Source organism: Mustela lutreola, chromosome 1 (assembly GCF_030435805.1).
Source record: "Mustela lutreola isolate mMusLut2 chromosome 1, mMusLut2.pri, whole genome shotgun sequence".
Lineage (NCBI taxonomy): Eukaryota > Metazoa > Chordata > Mammalia > Carnivora > Mustelidae > Mustela > Mustela lutreola.
Genome location: NC_081290.1, coordinates 259,857,769 through 259,874,882, shown reverse-complemented (window position 1 = coordinate 259,874,882; position 17,114 = coordinate 259,857,769). Strand labels below are relative to the sequence as shown.

At 51.1% G+C, this 17,114-nt stretch overlaps 1 protein-coding gene across 1 annotated transcript; it reads right to left on the bottom strand.

Moving 5' to 3' along the window:
• Nucleotides 1-1,345: 1,345 nt before the first annotated feature.
• On the bottom strand, nt 1,346-13,921 carry RCN1 (reticulocalbin 1). Its single transcript, XM_059138857.1, has 6 exons — nt 13,547-13,921; nt 9,408-9,601; nt 8,129-8,307; nt 6,350-6,410; nt 3,381-3,580; nt 1,346-2,537 (listed from the first exon to the last, which is right to left on the bottom strand). The coding sequence occupies exons 1-6, from the start codon at nt 13,798-13,800 to the stop codon at nt 2,430-2,432; spliced, it is 996 nt and encodes a 331-aa protein (XP_058994840.1). The 5' UTR covers nt 13,801-13,921; the 3' UTR covers nt 1,346-2,429.
• Nucleotides 13,922-17,114: the final 3,193 nt, after the last annotated feature.

The following is a 17,114-nucleotide window of genomic DNA, read 5'->3' as shown; positions in this document are numbered from 1 at the left end:
CTGAAAGTTGGAGCAGTAAGGCTTAGTGCTACCCAGTGGAGATCTGGGGCTGGGAGCACCTGGGTTTGATCCCAGCTCTGCTATTTAATCATTGTGGAGTCAGGCAGATTACTTAACTTCTCACTCAGCAAATGTGAGCTATTTTTTAATTATTTACACACTTTTCCCCCGGGAAGAACATTCTCTCTGATGAAAGCTAACAACCTCTCATCCGTCCAGCGGGTAGTTACGGAGCACCTATTACAGATTAGGCTCTCCTCCTCTTGGTCCTGGACAACGGCAGTAGAGAAGACAGACCAGACCATTGCTCTCCCATTGCATTTTGGGGAAGATGGACAGTATACAAACAAGAAGACATCAAACGGTACAGTGGGCTGCAGGTACCCCCCGCCCCCCCAAAAGACAGGCCTACCTCCTAACCCCTGGAACCTGTGACTGTGACCTTAACTTGGAAAACCAGATTTAAGGAAGGATCTTGAGATGAGGGGGTTAGCATGCTGGATTATCAAGGTGGACCCTACATCCAATGACAAGTGTCCTCGTAAGTCACACAGAGAAGACAGAAAGAAAAGGCCATGAGACGGAGGCAGAGAGGGGGGTGATGAGCCACAGCCAGTGAACAGCTGGGGCCACCAGAATCTGGAAGCAGCAAGAAAGGATCTTTCCCAAGAGCCCCCCAGAGGGTTAAGCCTTGCCTACACCTTTGTTTCAGACTCTGGCCTCAAGAACTGGGGAAGACTTAAGTTTCTGTTGTTGTAAGCCTCCCTCTTTGTGGTAATTTGGACATCAACCCTAGGAAACAGTGGCTTAAATGTGTACCAAGAAGAGAACAGGGAAATGAGACAAAATACAAACAGGGACTCAAATGGGACCACCATAGATGATGGGAACGTGGGAGGCCCCCTTGTGGAGGCACCATCCGAGTTCCCTGAGGACGCGGGAGATGGGTGTTTGGATCTCCGGGACAGCAAGTGCGAAGGGCTCAAGCTGGGAATGACCTTGCTGTGCTGGAAGACTAGAAAGTCCGTCGCTACGGGAGGTGGAGGGGAGAGCGGTAAGGAGATGCTGATACAGGAAGGGCCCAGAGCCTGTAGGGCCTTGTAGGCCTTGAAACCGGTCCAAGAGAGACTTACAGTTAAAATGACTGGCAAATGCCCCTACTAGCAGAGAAAGAAGGAAGTTATGCACTTGTTACATAGGTAAAGGTGAGCATAATCTAAACATTTTTGTAGTCAGATTATAAACGGAGCCTTTATCATCTTAATGAATATAATCCTATCCCACTGTTAATTCTATATGAACAAGAATGTCACAAATAGTACGTCAGAGGTCAAACACCACAGCACACAGTAGAAAATCCTCAGTGGGATCCTTTATTTTGTTCACTATTTATAAGGTGAAATTTCAACCTTTAAGAGCTGTTTTCTACCAGTTCAGCCAATGACTTGGAACACCACCTTTTCCTAATTCCCTGGTGTAGCAGTCCCCAGGGCACGTCCAAGGGTCACAGATTCCCCAGGACCAGCAGGAGTGGGTTCCAGGGCTCCACGACACCGGCCTCCCCAGGATCCTACCGCTTCATTCCTGTCGGTGATCAGCGAGGAAACGGATTGTACTACTGTTCACTTTTTCAAAGCTCAGACCTACCTCATTTACATGTCAAGAAAATGTTCTCAAGTATAATAAAGTGTTCATCATTTTCCTGGAGTTCTTCGAAGGCCTGACATTCATTTCTTCCCTACGGCTAAACTTCCTTTCTTTTTCACATTATCTTTCTTGATTGCTGCTTATTGTAAAAACAAACAAACAAACCAAAAAAAAAACCACCACAAAGATATGGATTTGTTGTGCACATTAGCAGGTCTGTACAGAAAAATGCACAGAGGTTTTATATACCATTTACAGTGACAGCTCAGAGTATACGGTCAAGAAGGAAGACTCGGGAATATTAGACGTGCTCTGAAATAAGCCTGCAGAGGGGGGACACCACTGTAGCTTCACCAGATGTTTCCCTCACCCGCTGTTCAACAGTGGCAGACCCAAAAACTGTGCAGTTAAAATACACAGCAGTCGCTCCATGTCCTGTCCCCCAGCCCCCCAACTTCTGAATCTGGGGCTCTTTCACATTCTCTTGCTCTTTCATTTATGTTTAACGGAAAAACTACCAAATCATGTTTTAGCAATTATCCCCATAGAGTGTCGCGACTGACCAAGATTTTAATGTGTTTGCGGAGAAGTCTTACTGAAACGAGCGCGATGACTATTTTCCAGGAAACAGGGAGTGAACAATCATTTTAACCCCAATCTGAGGTCAGAAACTTGCTTTTTGGGGGTCCCCAACTGCTGTAAGCGAGACACCTGTAGCAAACCCTCCAAGACAATGAGAGAAAGCCTGTGACAGTCTGCTGTATGCACCATGGGAGGAGGTATCAAAGTTCATCGTGGTTTTTTGTGAGATCTTCCCCGTAATTGGTAGCCTGGCTCCCGACGAACATGTTCCAGTTCTCCAATATCTCCTCTTTAGTTAGCTTTTCATCCTGCAAGAGAGAGGAAAGATCTGTCACAGAAGTTCTGGTAACTCTGAGGAACGGTTCAGCGTGAAACTCCCCTAATTTCATGGATTCTCAACATTTAAAATAGCACATGTCATAATTAAGAGAAGCTGCCAGGCACCCCCTTCACCCACCGTCACCACCCTGCAAAAACCAGACCGCGGTGAGAATCTGGTTACGTCTACAAGCAGTGCTGGCTTTCCCAAAACAGGCCCTGAAGAAGAGATCCACTCCCCTTTTATGGCCTGACTACGGAACTTGCCTGTCTCCCAAGAACGTGGAACAGCGATCGAACTGGGAAGAGGCAGGGCTTCTTTCTAAATCTCATTTATTTATGTGGGTATTTATCAAAAGATGCTCAAGGGCTGGGTGTCTGAGCCAGCAGGACGAGCTTGCTTGGGAATGTCTGGGATGTCATGGGATGGGCACCCTTGTGCCTGACACATTACAGATGTTTGCTAAGTGTCTGCTGACCCAACTGACAGGATGAACAAACCGGTCCTCGGACAACTCAGGGTACAACTCTGAAATCCATGCCCAGCCCACAGCCAAAGAAGTGACGGTTTCTGCAATCCTTAGGGGAGGGAATTAAGTCTGTGGCCCTTAGCGGACTATCCAGAACTGTTTGGGCCTCTAATGAGTTCACCGTGGGTTATCACGGTATTGGCTTAATCTCCCAAGTCTCCAGTGTAGGGCAAATATGAGAGAAGTCGATAATGACACGGCTGCGTGGGCCACGGGCCAATGCTATCACCAAAGAAGCAAACAGAACCCATCTTGTGTAAACGGTCTCCCTTCAAGGAATGACTCCAGGAGAACGTGAACTACCTTGTCTTTGTCTGATTCATACACCAGGTGCCTGGCCTCGGCCTGAGCATGGTCGTAGTCCTGAGGGAGGATCCAGTGGCGAATCTCCTCTTTGTCCAACTTCCCGTCCTTGTTCAGATCCCGGAACTCATTAAACTGCTCCCGTTCCGACAGAACCCAGTCTGGCTCGGGGCCGTTCTCCTCGTGGGAAAACATATCCGCTGGAAGGGAAGCGGGTTCTCGGTTAGCAGGACAAACGGGAAGGCAAGTCAAGGAAAACCTGAGCTGCTGAGGTTTTGGAAAGATGATGGGGCCCATCGGGACCCCTCACCCAAATGTCTGGTGGGCAGTGTCTGCAGGATAATGACGTAGTGACTTAGCCGCCGTGCAGGCCACCTCATGGAACAGAGAGAAAACGGAGCTCAGGGGCCAGAAGATGAATCCTGGCTCATGCCTTAGTTCAGTGACCAGGATTAAGTTACTTAATTCAGTGAGTCTTAAGTTGCCTTGTCTGTAACTTGGAGGTAGTGATTTACAAATCAGAGTTTCTATGAAGATTAAGAAGATCCTCTCCGTGAAAAAAACTCTACAAGCCAAACTGGCACTATGTGGGTGAAAAAACAGTAATAAAGACCAACATCAAGCACTTCCTATGGCCCAGATAGTATATATAAAATACTTTACACATTTTTTGTTGTTGTTGTTTAACTTTCATAATAATTCTAAAAGTAGCTACTGTTACTGTTCCCATTTTATAGATGAAAACACTGAGGCACAGCCTTAACCCAAGGACCCACAGCTAGTATGAGCTCGAGGCTACATGGGAACAGAGCCACTCTGCTCTCACCCCTGGTCTCAACCATTTATTCCTACTGTTGTTTATATCATCTCCAAAGGGCTTCCCCAGAGATCATTTTATTTCATCCTTATAACAATTCTCTAAGATGAATTATTATATTTTATGAAATGACTGGGAAAGGAAAAAAAAAAATCTAAGTACATTGCTTGCTAAGTCACTAGCTCTCCTTTGAAAAGACAGATACCCTGTGCGCAGTTTTCTCTTTAATGGAAACACAGCTTGGAAATGCCAAGTGGTAGGGAGAGTGCGTAGTGAATGAAGGAAAAAGAGAGGCAAGACCCTTGGTTCTGCTACAAGGCAGAGCCACACCTGGCACTGCAGACTGTTTTAGAGCAAGGCTGTCACATTTATTAGCTACCTTGGGCTTCATCAAGTCCCACATGCATGTGTGCTGTGTATTCCCATTTTCTGGATGAGAAAACTGAGGCTTATCAATATGCCGTGACTCCCACAGGGTCGCACAGCTACTAAGTGGAGAAGCCAGGACTCCCAAGCCCGGTGCTCTTCCCACCACACCAGATCACCACCGGTTTTCTGCTCACTCCCAGCAGAAAACAAGGCTCCTCCGTAAATGAAGTCACTTGTTGGGCAAGTCCACACGTCGGGCCTCCCCTCTGCCTGCGAGCCACTCAGAATTGTATTTTCAAGCACCATGCCCCGCACCTCCGTCCCTCCCCGGTGTCAAGAATGGAGTGTTTCTTTCAGGCAGAGCCCCTCAGAGTTTTGCCCCTGACTTTGCACCGGTTCAATGCAGAGTTCAGGAGGGCCAGGAAGAGCACACACTTTTAATCAAAAGGGTGACATGGCTTGTTTCAACGCGTCAGCCTTTTCTAATTCCATCACCACCATCAAGGCGAGGCATCCGCAGCTCTGAGCTGTCCCTAGCTCGCACCCCGGGCACAGGGAAAGCTCCACGGCTTGCACCCACGAGGGGCCTGTCAGTATGTTATTCTCTGGAGGTAGTGCCACCGAGATCGCTTTAATTACCACGGCGAGAGCGAACGGTCTGTTCCACACACCCGCGGACAGCGCTCGGGCCTTCCGATCAAAGATCACCTCTGCTTAGTATATGTGCTGCCGAAGCGAGCACAAAGATCACCTCTGCTTAGAAGAAACTTTGCTCGTCATTACAGAAGGCACGATTCTCGGGCCTGGGGTGGCCAAGCAACGCAACCATGGACCAGGGACCAACGGCAACGTGTGCGTTGGTCTTGTGCCAAAAGGTAATTAACTGCCTCTATTAACAGTGGGCACGAAGATTATATGCATCCCATCCGTCAGATGACTTTCCAGCATTTACTTTATCAACACTTGGGAGTACTAGAGTCGCCAGGGGAGGGCACCTGCTTTAGGGAGCCCTGTACCAGAGCACCCACGTGACCGCGGTGAGGATGAAATGGAAAGTTCCAGTTGGCCTGCCCCAGTCCTCTATGCTGGGAGGCCTACCGGCTGCTCGGAAGGGCTCTAACCAGCAAGGCAGCTTCTGACCCAGCTGCATGAATTTGACTCCCACTCCCGCAGTGCCCAGTACCAGAAAAACCCACTTCCTGACGCTTCAATGGAAGCCACCAGGGCAAAAGGCGGGTTGCGGTATTCCCAATGAAAGCATCAAAAACCAGAGGCACAGGATGACCAAGCATGGGGCAGCTGTGCCCTCTGTATAAGGAGTCACCTCTCTAAGGAGAAGGCCCTTCCTGCAGATGCCTGGGCCTGTAAACAGTCGCATTCATCCCGGCTCCACCTGCTCAGTGCCTCGAGGCCCCACGGACCCACCGTCTGCCTTTGGGGTCTTTCCCCTGACCCAGTCTGCTCTGGCCTCACTGGAAACCTGTGGGATTTCCATGCCCATTTTGCAAAGGTAAAACCAGACAGGGGAGTGGGGGCCACCTGTCGGAGCCATGGGGCCTGCTGTTGGCCCCTGGGTGAGGTCTCCCAAGTGCATCCCAGATGCTGTACCCTGGGACTGGTGTGACAAGTCCCTCTCCAGTGGGAGGGCATAGGAGTGACAACTTCAGACTTGCAGCTGTTGCTAAAAGAGATGTGCACGGAAAGCAGTTTGAGATGTGGGTGGAGTAATGGTGTCCCTTGGCATGTCCGAGGACGGCCTAGCAAGACCCCAGGCCACACTTACCAATATACTCATCTTGATCCACAAACCCATCCCCATTCTTGTCAATGTCCTCCAGGGTTTCCTAGGAAGCAAAGGGCAATAGAGAAGGCAAGTTGGAGGCATGCTCTAAGTAAATCTGAGAATTCTACCTACTGTCCTTCTCTGTCTGGCTTTTATGGCTGAAAGTGCTTGGAAACTTTTGGCTCACCTCCTTACCTCCCAGGGCAGTAGTTTCTTACCTGTGAAAAATAGGTAGTGGCTTCTGTTAGTCCTTCTTCTTCCCCCAACTTTAAGAGCAGAACACTCTCTTCAAATGCAAAAGCCCAGAGGGACTCCGATTTTTATCAAGAAGCCCTGCCAGGCCAACCATGCCCACCATCCCGCCAAATCATCCCCTGGGGTACTGTGAGGAACCCAGCTTGAGAACCACTGGACCGGGTAATCACAAACAGTAGATTCCAGGGTCGAGTGGATGATGAAGACTAAGTGGATGTCATAAAAATATGAAACAATAGGCAATTAAGACATAAAAGTATATTATACTTTTGGACATATATGTGCTACACTTTGTGCATTTGACTTCTTAATTAGGTTTATTGCTCGGGTGAGTAATTAAATGACTCTCCTTTGTCAGATGCATCCTGGGCTGAAGCGAACAGCCAACCTGAGAGCAGGGAGCCAGTCCAGAGGCACGTAATGCACTTATAGACAATTCCCCCATCTTCACGGTCCCCTGGCAAAGTAGCTATCGCCACATGGATGGTGGGTGATAGAAAGAAATGATGCTGAGAGCCACTGCCCAGTCCTTGGTGTCACGGTGATCACGAGAGGGAAGCATGAGGCAAGAGGGGACTCCATCCACCAGCTGGGCAACTAAAATAGTCCAGAGCTAATTAGGAACAACAAACCCTAGCCCCTTGTTTCCCAGCATCGAAGCAGTTAGAACTGGCCTGGGCACCTGCTCAAGAAATAGGTGATGGCATTTATTTTACTGTCACGGAAAATGAAGACGTTTGGGACCCCACCAGACACTCTGGAATGCCCATTCACACCCCACCCCGAGCCTTGGTCAGACACACGTACCCTCCCAAGCCCCACTCCTAAGAGAAGCATCCTTCCAGCCAGTTTTAAATCCCCCTGTGGTTTAACAATCACTTTCAAGTTTCAAGTAACAAACCACTTTCAAGTGGTTTAACAAGACACTTTCAGTGTCTTTTTCTAGTTCCTGCAAGGCTGAAAAATGGGACATAGACTAGCTAGTGGATCACTGAACCCATCTGCTCTTTCCTGGCACACATCTAAACTGTATCTCCCTGCCTCATCCTATCCAGAAGGAGCCCGTGGAAGGTAAAAGGGAGGGACAATCTTGGCCACAAGAGTAATAGCAGACTGTTGCCTTCTCTTCATTCCCCTTCTTTTCCTTTGTCTCCCGGCTGGTTGTTCCAGGATGACCAGGAAGTCACGAGATGGCAGCGTGTCTGGGTGTATGGTGTCTGGGTATCTGATAGTACTCGCGGAAGCACCCAGAAGGCCCACATGACTCAGACCATCTGCATGGGACTTGGTAGAAACAAAAATAACCTTTGTTTCCCAAGGCTGGGATTGGGGCTGTTGGTTACAGCGGCTAGGCGACCCTGACTAATCTATCAGGTAGACAAGGATTCCCAACGTAGTCCACTTCAGAGTTCTTTTCCAACTCCCGTCCGGCCAACAAATGCACTCTCTTTGCAAGGAGGGACAAGCTTTTAGTACAGATGAAGCTCTGGTCTTTTCCCAGCTCAGGTTCTTTAATGATCTTACCAAAACCACAATTTCCTTCATATGCTCAAACTCCTCGGGGTGCAGAAAGGCGGTGAACTCCTCCCGAGTAGCTGTCTGGTCACCATCAAGGTCTGCGGCCTTGAACCTTCTCTCATCGCGTGGCAGCATCTTTTTAAAGGTGTGATGATCTGAAGTATCCTGAAACTCTGTGGGGTTTCCTGCAGGATGTATGCAGAAATGTCTGAACTGGGCTGCTACGGAAAGCATTTCCTTCCAGACCACTCATCCTTCTTGCTCAAACAGTACACACGGGACAAAAGGTCCCAAATCCACTGCGTTCTTTGAAACATTTCAGAATGCCTTTATCTGTCCCTTCATTCCCTCCCCTGCAATAATCCAGGCCCCAGCAGTTTACTGGGGGCATTATAGCAAGTGGTTAAGAGTGCTGGCTTTAGGCCACATGGTCATACTTTTCTTTGCAGAACGCTGCTTTCATATCATTGTTCAATCTAGAACACACAAAGCCTCCCCAGTACCCACAACATTCTGTCTAAATGTTTCTGTCTGGCTCTTAAGATCTCCCTTAACCTAACCATGAGTGTGTGCATCTTCGGCTCTCCTCAGACCTATCTCCTAGCTCTCTCTCCCATGCACCCAGTGGGGCCGCACACTGTGCCTGCACACATCCCTCTATCATTCCCCACGAACAAGCATGGCTTCTATCCAAACCTTGTCCACTGCTGAATACACTCCTGTCCCTTTGCTTCCCCAGCTGACCCACCTTCCCCTCTTGTCTCTCTCCAAATACATATCCATTCTTCAAGGCCCAACTCTCAGGCCTCCCTCCCCCAGGAAGCCTTCCCTGAGGGCTCCAGCCATCTTTGGTATCTGAAACCAGGCAGCATTTTGAAGCTGTCCCACAGACAGGCTTCATCTCTACTCTGTTCTCTTTGTTCTTTATGCCTCCGAGATCGTAAGCTCAGATTGGGCAGCAACCGAAGTCACATCTCACGATCCTGAAATGATGGCCTGAACCCGAGTCAAGATTCGGATGCTTAACCATGTAAGCCATCCAGGCTAAGTCACTCATTATTGGGCCCTGGACGCCTCCCACGACTCACCACCTACAGCCTCAGTCAGAGTAAGCAGCTCTGCACATTCTTACTAAGCAGAGGAGGGTGCTACACAAGGAGGTTCTGCTGAGGGGGTTGTGACATCTCCCCGAGGCAACAGATGTGTCGACAGAGAGGACAGGCTCAAGTAGGGAGCTTGTTCTGAGGGCCCCAGCTGTGCAAAAAACTCGGGCAGCACCTCTTACCTAGGTAGTAACCATAGGTGGCTTGTTTGTATTCTTCCCAGGAAATCTTATCGTCTTTGTCCCGATCATAATCCTTCCAGACTTTGGCAACGTTATCATAGATGTATCTTTTCTGCACTCGTTTGATCCACGTTTTCAGCTCCTCAGTGGTAACAAAGCTGTCCCCATCACTGTCAATCCGATCAACAATCTTCCTGCAGTTAAAAAAAAAAGCCAACACCAAACCCTCAAGTCTATTTTCAAGACTTAACATGATCCTGATCCAGAAAAAGATCAAACACCATAGAATCTAAAATGCATAAACAACTGAAGTAAAATCAATGATCTGATCGTGCTGGGAGGTATCTTAAAGTTTATCTTTTCTGAAGATAATACGCCTCTCCCGACCCAGTGCCAATGGCAGACACGACCAGGGTGGACCATGGCCTCTGTCCTGATAAACCCAGATGTGCCTCAGAATCCTTCTCAACACAGTGCCCTGCAGCTGGACAAGTGATCAGAGCTGATCTGTAAGATGAAATCTAGCAGTCCTCTCCCAGTGCATTCTGACCCTCTCTCTTTAGAGTGATGGTACCGAGGCTGAGGGAAATGAGATGACTTTTCCGAGATCACACAGCTAGTATGTGCTATGACCGCGTAACCGGGCTCTAGGGCCAGTGCAAAAAAACAAACAACAACAACTTGAAGCGTAAAGCAGAAGGAGACCAGACCTTGTCAGTCAAAGCCTAAGACGTCAGGGGTGAAAGAGCCTTCACGGCACGGAAACTATTCAAGAAATTTGACCAGCTGAGCACACGCAGGAGCCCACACCCCTGTCCTCAGGGTACAGATGCCTCTGTCCAGTGGCGTCACCTGTTCCACAGCTGGCCCCCAGTCCAGCAACTGCCCGTGCAACTCTACTGAGGTACCCCAAGCCCGAGTCCAGAACAAACTTCAGGTCGGAAACTCCCCAGTGTCCACCTCTAGGCCCGAGGGTCCCAAGAGAAAGAAGCTGTCCCTGTGGGGAACTACAAGGACACCCACAAGCTATTTCTAATGCTTAAAAAAGTCTGACTCCATTCACCTGGGATGGGGTCACCCAGGCTAATTAGCGATTAGGTTCTTTGCTTTGTGCTGCAGCCTGTCACCTCACTGGTAAAACTTTCTTACTGTCAACTGAAGTTCTGACTGACAGCTACTCTTTAATTAATTAGAAATGGGGGATGAATTCATTAATACGTGTAAAGTCTCCATCGTCTACCTGAGTCTGGGTAGGGAGCTGCTCCTCTTAACTCAGGAAAACGTAAGCACTCCCAACAGCTTCCGGGTGTCCCCTCCTCAGCGGCCATTTTAACAGGTCTCAAGACTGACAAAGCCTCGAGTCTTCCTTCCAGGGAATCACAGCCCCTCGGAGTCTCAATTTATAGTCAGTCTCCCCGACTATAGTCAGTCTCCCCTCACCCAGCGAGGAACAGAGCGAGCAGAGACCCCCGGCAGGGCCTCGGGCATACCCGGAGATGTGCTGCGGCCACTTGCAAGGCTGGCCATCTCCGCTCCAGACACTGCCTAACACGTGGGAATAAAAGTCGACCGTGTCAAGAGAAACTAGGAATCAGGGTCTGCATGTGACATCACTTGGATGGTACTCTACGTTTTCTCCAAGACCGCGCAGCATGTCTGAGACTGCATGTGGCCCCTGGGCCTCCACTTTGCAGCTCCCCGGCCTACGTGTCTCCAGTGGCTTTAGGACAGGTCCCCTTTTCAGAATCTAACATCAGGCAGTGATTGCCCGGATCCAGCCACACTCCCCCTCAGCAGCCCAAGCTCGGTGGGGGCAGGGGACAGGGAGGTGGCTGTTCCTGTTCCAGTCTGTCCCAGGCGGCACCCACCGCTCCCAAGCCCTCCCCTCTAGCCTAGATTTACCTGACAGATGAGTGGTGTGTCCAGTCCCCATCCGGTGGTTCAGGCCGCAGACCGGCTGGGTTCCCTCCTCTTCCCCACCCCCACGCTAAGCCAAGAGCAAGCACGCACAGTTCTACCTCCCACTTGTGTCTGGATTCACCCTCTCCTGCCCTCAGGACAGGCTGGGCCTGCTTCAGGCCCTCATGGACACTGCCCTGTCCCTGGTTTCTCCATCCATGCCTCGGTCACGTTCTCTGTCCTGCTGCTGGTCTCGTGTTCCTAACAAGTTTTGAGGATGCTCACGTTTTGATCATGTACAGAGTAATGTCCAGTCTCCACCTCACAGAGACCCTTTCTGCTCTGCCCTGTCCCTTTACTGTCCCACTACTCCTCACCCCCAGGACAGGTCTCAACACCTTTGTGAGCAGGTCGTTTTCACTTCAGGAAAGCCTCGCTCTGCTGGTACCCCCAGCAAACTCGGACCATCCCGCTGGTTCTGATCAGATGGCGTCCCCAGGCCCCTAGGCCCGTCTGGAACCTGCAGCCCTAAGGGCTCCTTCTCCCGATTGTGGTCACCGTGGTTTGTACGTGGCACCATCACAGCAGTTACACGCAGTGTCTGCTTGTGTCTCTCTCCTCTACTCCTGACAGTAAGGACTTGGAGGCCTAGCGTACAAGGTCTTAACTTTGTATCTGCCTGGTACCTAACAAGGTGCCTGGCACACAGCAGCCATTCAAACGTTTGCTGCATGACTAAATGAGTGACGTGGGGGTATGCCCAAAGGGACCAAATGCAGACGGACCACCTACACTAGTTCTTACCACTAGGCTTGCCTGTCATGATGAAGGCACTAAAACCGGAAGCTGTTAGGACAGCAAACTACAGAGTTCCCTACTCCACATCCCAAAACCTGTCCTCCTGCTCTCTGGTGGCAGTGCTGCAAATGGCGGCCTCTCAGGGTCCCAGAAGAAATCAGTTACCAAGTGCTTCAAAGCAATACAATAGACCGAACCCATCAATGGCCCTCATTGTTAAGTGCCAGACAAGAAGAGAAACTACTTCTCTGCAAAATAAAAGGGGATTGTTTGAGGATGACTTTGAAGTTCAAAGATCCTTTTATCTTAGAAGGCAGCTGGTGCACCTACACAATAGGTATAATTTAGCCTCCTATTTTAACCAAGCACATTGGCCTTTGGTAGCACTGGCAGCACAGGGATGGCTGTGTTCTTTTTCATGTAGCAGGACAAGAAGATCCTCCACCCCCAGGAAGCAAGTTCCGGGAGGCCTAGTGCCCAGTAGGCCAGGCTAACGGGAGCCCCCACCCCACCCCAACACACACACCAGAGCAGCCTAGCCTCCACCTGGTACCAGGTCTTGGGGCTGATTGCTCAGTGGAAGGGTTCCCAGGTGCCTTTGCACAAGCCCAACGGTATCCCCAGGGGACCTAGAGAGAGAGAGAATGCAGTAATGTACCAAAGTTTTGTGTTCCAGGTTTGGCTCCTGATTCAACTGCCTTCACCAGTGAAATCCACAATCTGCCACCAAACCCGCCAGCTTTTTGCCCTCCTTGCCAAAGGACTGGGTGCCTCCGCAGACAACTGCAGGAAACATAAACTGGGGGACCAGTTTCCACTCTCACTTCCCACTCCCTATCCCCTAATGCCCCTCTTCTCTTGAGAGGATCTTTATACCCATATTTCTGCTATTCCTACTATTAGCCAGATGGCAAGAACATCTCTGCCCCCGCCCAGAAATCAAGTCTCTCCTTCATCTGCCCCTCAATCTTTTATCCATTTCTGTTTATCCTGGAGACCTTCTTAGCAGTGCCACTAACCCTAAACCCCGGGGAATGGCGGGGTGGGGGGAGAAGAAGGAAACTGGGAGGGTGGGGAAGAGCTCATGTCACTAAAATGCCACGGCGCACAAACTCTTTTGAACACCCTCCGCCCTCCCTTCTGATGCAACCGAGGGTAGGGGGCGGGCCCTGACCGCCTTGGCTCCCGCGGCCGCTGCCACGTTCTTGCCTCCCCGCGGGAAACCTCCCCGGCTCGGGCGCGGTGGCCGTGTCCACGCCGCGGTCCCGGCACCCCCGGGCAACTCCGCGCGAGCCCGCCGGCCGCGCCCGCCGGTCCCCGCCCTCCGACCGCGCACCCGATTTCGCTTTCGCTTTGCGGCGCAAGTCCCGCGTGGCGGCCGCCCGGGTGTCCCCGCGGGCACCTGCGACGCCCCCCCAGCGCGGCCCGGACCGCGGCCTTACCCCAGCCTCTCCTTGCTCTCCTCCGAGGTGAGCTGGTCGAAGGTCTTGGAGTCTTCTTTGCCCAGGAAGGCCTCGTGGTCGTACTGGAAGCTCTGGTTGTCCTCGGGCGGCCGCTCGCCCAGCTCCGAGTCGGGCCGCACCACGCGCTCCTTGCGCACGGTGGGCTTGGCCCGCAGCGCCCGGGGCGCCAGCGCCAGCGCCAGCAGCAGCCCCAGGGCGAGCCCCAGGAGGCGGTCGCGGCCGCCACGCGCCATCGTCAGGGCAGGAGAGCGGCCCGCGGGGAGGCACCGAGCGAGCGAAGAGGACGGCGACTCGGAATGGGGGCTCCCAGCGCGGCGGCGGCGGCGGCGGCGGCAGCGGGGGAGGGGACGGGCCCGCCCCGCGCCGGAGAGAAGGGGCGCGCCCCGGGCCGCGGGCAGGGAAGCTTCGGGCAGCCCGGCTCACGCGCCCATTGGCCACGGGGCTGCTGGGGGGAGGCCGGGGCAGCCGAGCCACGTCGCCAGCCCGGGTGGTGGGCGCGGGGCTCGGGTTTCGCCTCGGCCCCTCCCAGCGATCTGGTTGCGAGGGGCGGGCCCAGGCGTACTGGGCTGGGGACTGGAGGGCTCTTAGGAAGACGGGCAAGAAGTTCTTTGTCAAGCAACAGATGTTCGGGATAAAATTCTCCCTCTCTTCTCCCAGTTCCGGAGAATGAACGGAGGGAGGGAGGAAGGCGCTGCCCCTCCCCAGCTTCCAGCGGGGCGCCCGAATCCCAGTCCTGGACCCCGTCCCAAGATTTGCTCCTACAGCGAATTCAACCCCACTTACCCAAACTTGGGAGTTTGGTAACAAACACAAGAGACTGGAAAGAAACCAAGGGTGGCCGAGGTCCCCTAGAAACAAGGGTCGCAAACCCAAGTGTCGAGGAGGGCCAAGCAAGTGGCTTCAGTATGACGGGGGCCAACTAAACTGAGCAGTCCTGCGCGTTCCAGCTGCCACGAGTGCAAGGCCCCAAACTGGGAGATAGTTCCGCTTCCCAAAAGAAATCAGAATTTCAGATGTCCGATGTTTTCACTTCTGAACGATGGCAACTCATTTTACAAAACACCGAGTGATTTAAACAAATCTTGTCTGTACATTAAATGCAGAGTAATGCTGCCAACATTGAGAAGCTCTGCAGAACTTTGTGCAATCATGGAAATGCTCTCCATCTGGGCTGTCCTGTGGTGGTTGTTGAGCACTTCGTGTGTAGCTACTGTTACTAAGCCTTTGAAATTTTAATTTAAATTTAGACTTAAATAGCTACATACCGCTAGTGGCTGTCCTATCGGACCAGGTGGGTGTATGGCAGTGATTCTGAGTCACAGCCTTTTGAGACTCATTGAAATCCATGGGCCTCCTTCCAGAAAAAGGCACATACAGCTATTGGCAGGAATCGTTGATAAAAGTGTCAGGAAATCTGCCGATCTTCTGAAGCCCTACTGATGAGCCTCAGGTGAAGCATCCCTAGAAAAGTAAAGGTGTGGTTGAAGAGAGGAGAGATCTTTTCCTTTATCTTGTTCAGTCCCCCATCCTGACCATCTAGAAAAGGTCACTGAGCTGCCCCTTGCAACAAGGATACCAGGACATTATCAACATAGATCCAAATACTGTTTTTATGAGGACTTCTTTCGTTCTTTTTTTTTTTTTTCAAGATTTATTTATTTATTTGACAGAGATCACAAGTAGGCAGAGAGGCAGGCAGAGAGAGAGGGAAGCAGGCTCCCTGCTGAGCAGAGAGCCCAATGCGGGGCTTGATCCCAGGACTCTGGGATCATGACCTGAGCCGAAGGCAGACGCCTAATGACTGAGCCACCCAGGCACCCCTGAAGACGGCTTTCAATCAATGAATAATTCATGTGTGCCCATCATGGCCTAAGCTCTGGATGGGATGCTGAGGATACAATGGAGGACAAGGCAGTCACGGTCCCTGCAGAGCTTAGTGTTTTGTAGACCAGTCAGTAAACTAAGCACCTGCTAAATGACAGGGCTGTGATGGCTACTGGTTTACTGAGTAGCAAATAGGCGTGTCAGGTGCTGAGGGAGGAAGGCATTCGGTGTTATGGGGGTAATCAGTGGGTCAAGACCCAGCTTTGGGGATCCACTGAGGAAGGCCTCCCAAGGAAAGGGACATCTAAAGAGAGACTGAAGGTGAATAAGCTAAGCCAGACAGCAGGGGTGTGGGTATATGCGCAGAGGACAAGGTCATGTGTGACCTGGCACAGAGCGGTGGAGTTTGAGGTCATATCCTTGTGACCCCATACATTCGCAACTCTCTGCAGTGAGATGTGGGGGTATAGTCCTTGGTGCCTCACCAAACCTGAGCTGACTTCTCATGGGGCAGGAAGCATGGGGCTAGAGAACACACATGCTTCCCACAGTCAGTTTAGAGGCTTGACTTTCTAGCAATAGAGAGACATTACATACTCTTAAATACTTTGGGTGTAGAGGAGCTCCCTACTAAAATGCGAGGGCCCTGAGGTGGGTGGCTTTGTCCCTTCAGTACTAATCACACAAGCAGAATGTGAATTGGGTTGGGGGGTGGGAAGAAGGAGTTGGAGGAGGCCCAGAAAAAGATCAAGGCTAAAGAGGAGGAGGATTAGGAATGGACTAGAGAAGTGGGTGGAGATTGGAGACAGTCTCTGCTTTGCTTATTCACAACTTTGCCACAGGCGGCCTGGGCCCCTGGGTTTGATCCAGACTCTCAGGACTGAGGGTGGCACATCGTTTGCCCTGTTCTATTTGGGTTTCTGCCAGATACTAGTAGTTTCCAATAGTTAGACTGTTCCAGAGGTAGTCTTGGCTCCTGTGGGAATTACCAGAGAATTCCACTGCTGTGAATCTGGAAGAGTTTATATAATTTCCCCTGGGATGGCAGACGCTTTTTTTGTTTCTTCTGGTGGAAGCTAAAATGTCAAAATACCGGCCCCTCCACCCCCCGTTTATAAAGTACCTTGCTTATTTGGTGTTTAAGTTTCCTTTACCATTTCAAAAATTCCGTTTATTTAAAGTAAAAAATCCAACGGAACAGTTCACTTACATTGAGCCCCACGTCAGGCATCCCAACTTTTAAGACATACACTTGAGAGATAAGCCTACAAAATGTTAACTTTGAAAACCGACAGAGCTCATATCCCAAGCCCCACAAGCCTGTAGGGAGCCCAGGAACCGCTGTTAAAGGCCTGGAGGGTTCAGGCTCATCAGCTTCCGGGCCCAGCTCGGGAATGGTCGATGCACCCAGACTTAACGTGAGGGAGGTTCACCTGTTTATATGAAGGTATCTGTGGGAGCCACAGTATCTCCTGGAAAGGAGCTTTTACACACACGAGGCCCTGATTTTTGCTGCTGTGGCCTAGGGAGTCTCTTCATCACTTGGCTCTGGAGACCAGCTTGCAGTCCCTGTCCTGTTGGACTCTAATAATTGGTGTCACCCAGAAAGGAGCTCATAGTTGTTATCTGGTACCTGAGTTTTGTGGCGGCTGCCAGGGGTGCCTCTACATTGCCAGGTTCTGGTGGCCAGAAGGACTTATATGCTGGGTGCACAGGATTATAA

What these genes read in the sequence shown, in the direction of transcription:
- RCN1 (XM_059138857.1), bottom strand. Translation starts at nt 13,800, where the DNA reads ATGGCGCGTGGCGGCCGCGACCGCCTCCTGGGGCTCGCCCTGGGGCTG. An exon ending in TGAAGGAAATTGTGGTTTTG is followed by an intron (nt 6,411 to 8,128) that starts GTAAGATCATTA and finishes TTTGCTTCCTAG; the next exon opens with GAAACCCTGGAGGACATTGA. An exon ending in GGATCAAGATGAGTATATTG is followed by an intron (nt 3,581 to 6,349) that starts GTAAGTGTGGCC and finishes CTTCCCTTCCAG; the next exon opens with CGGATATGTTTTCCCACGAG.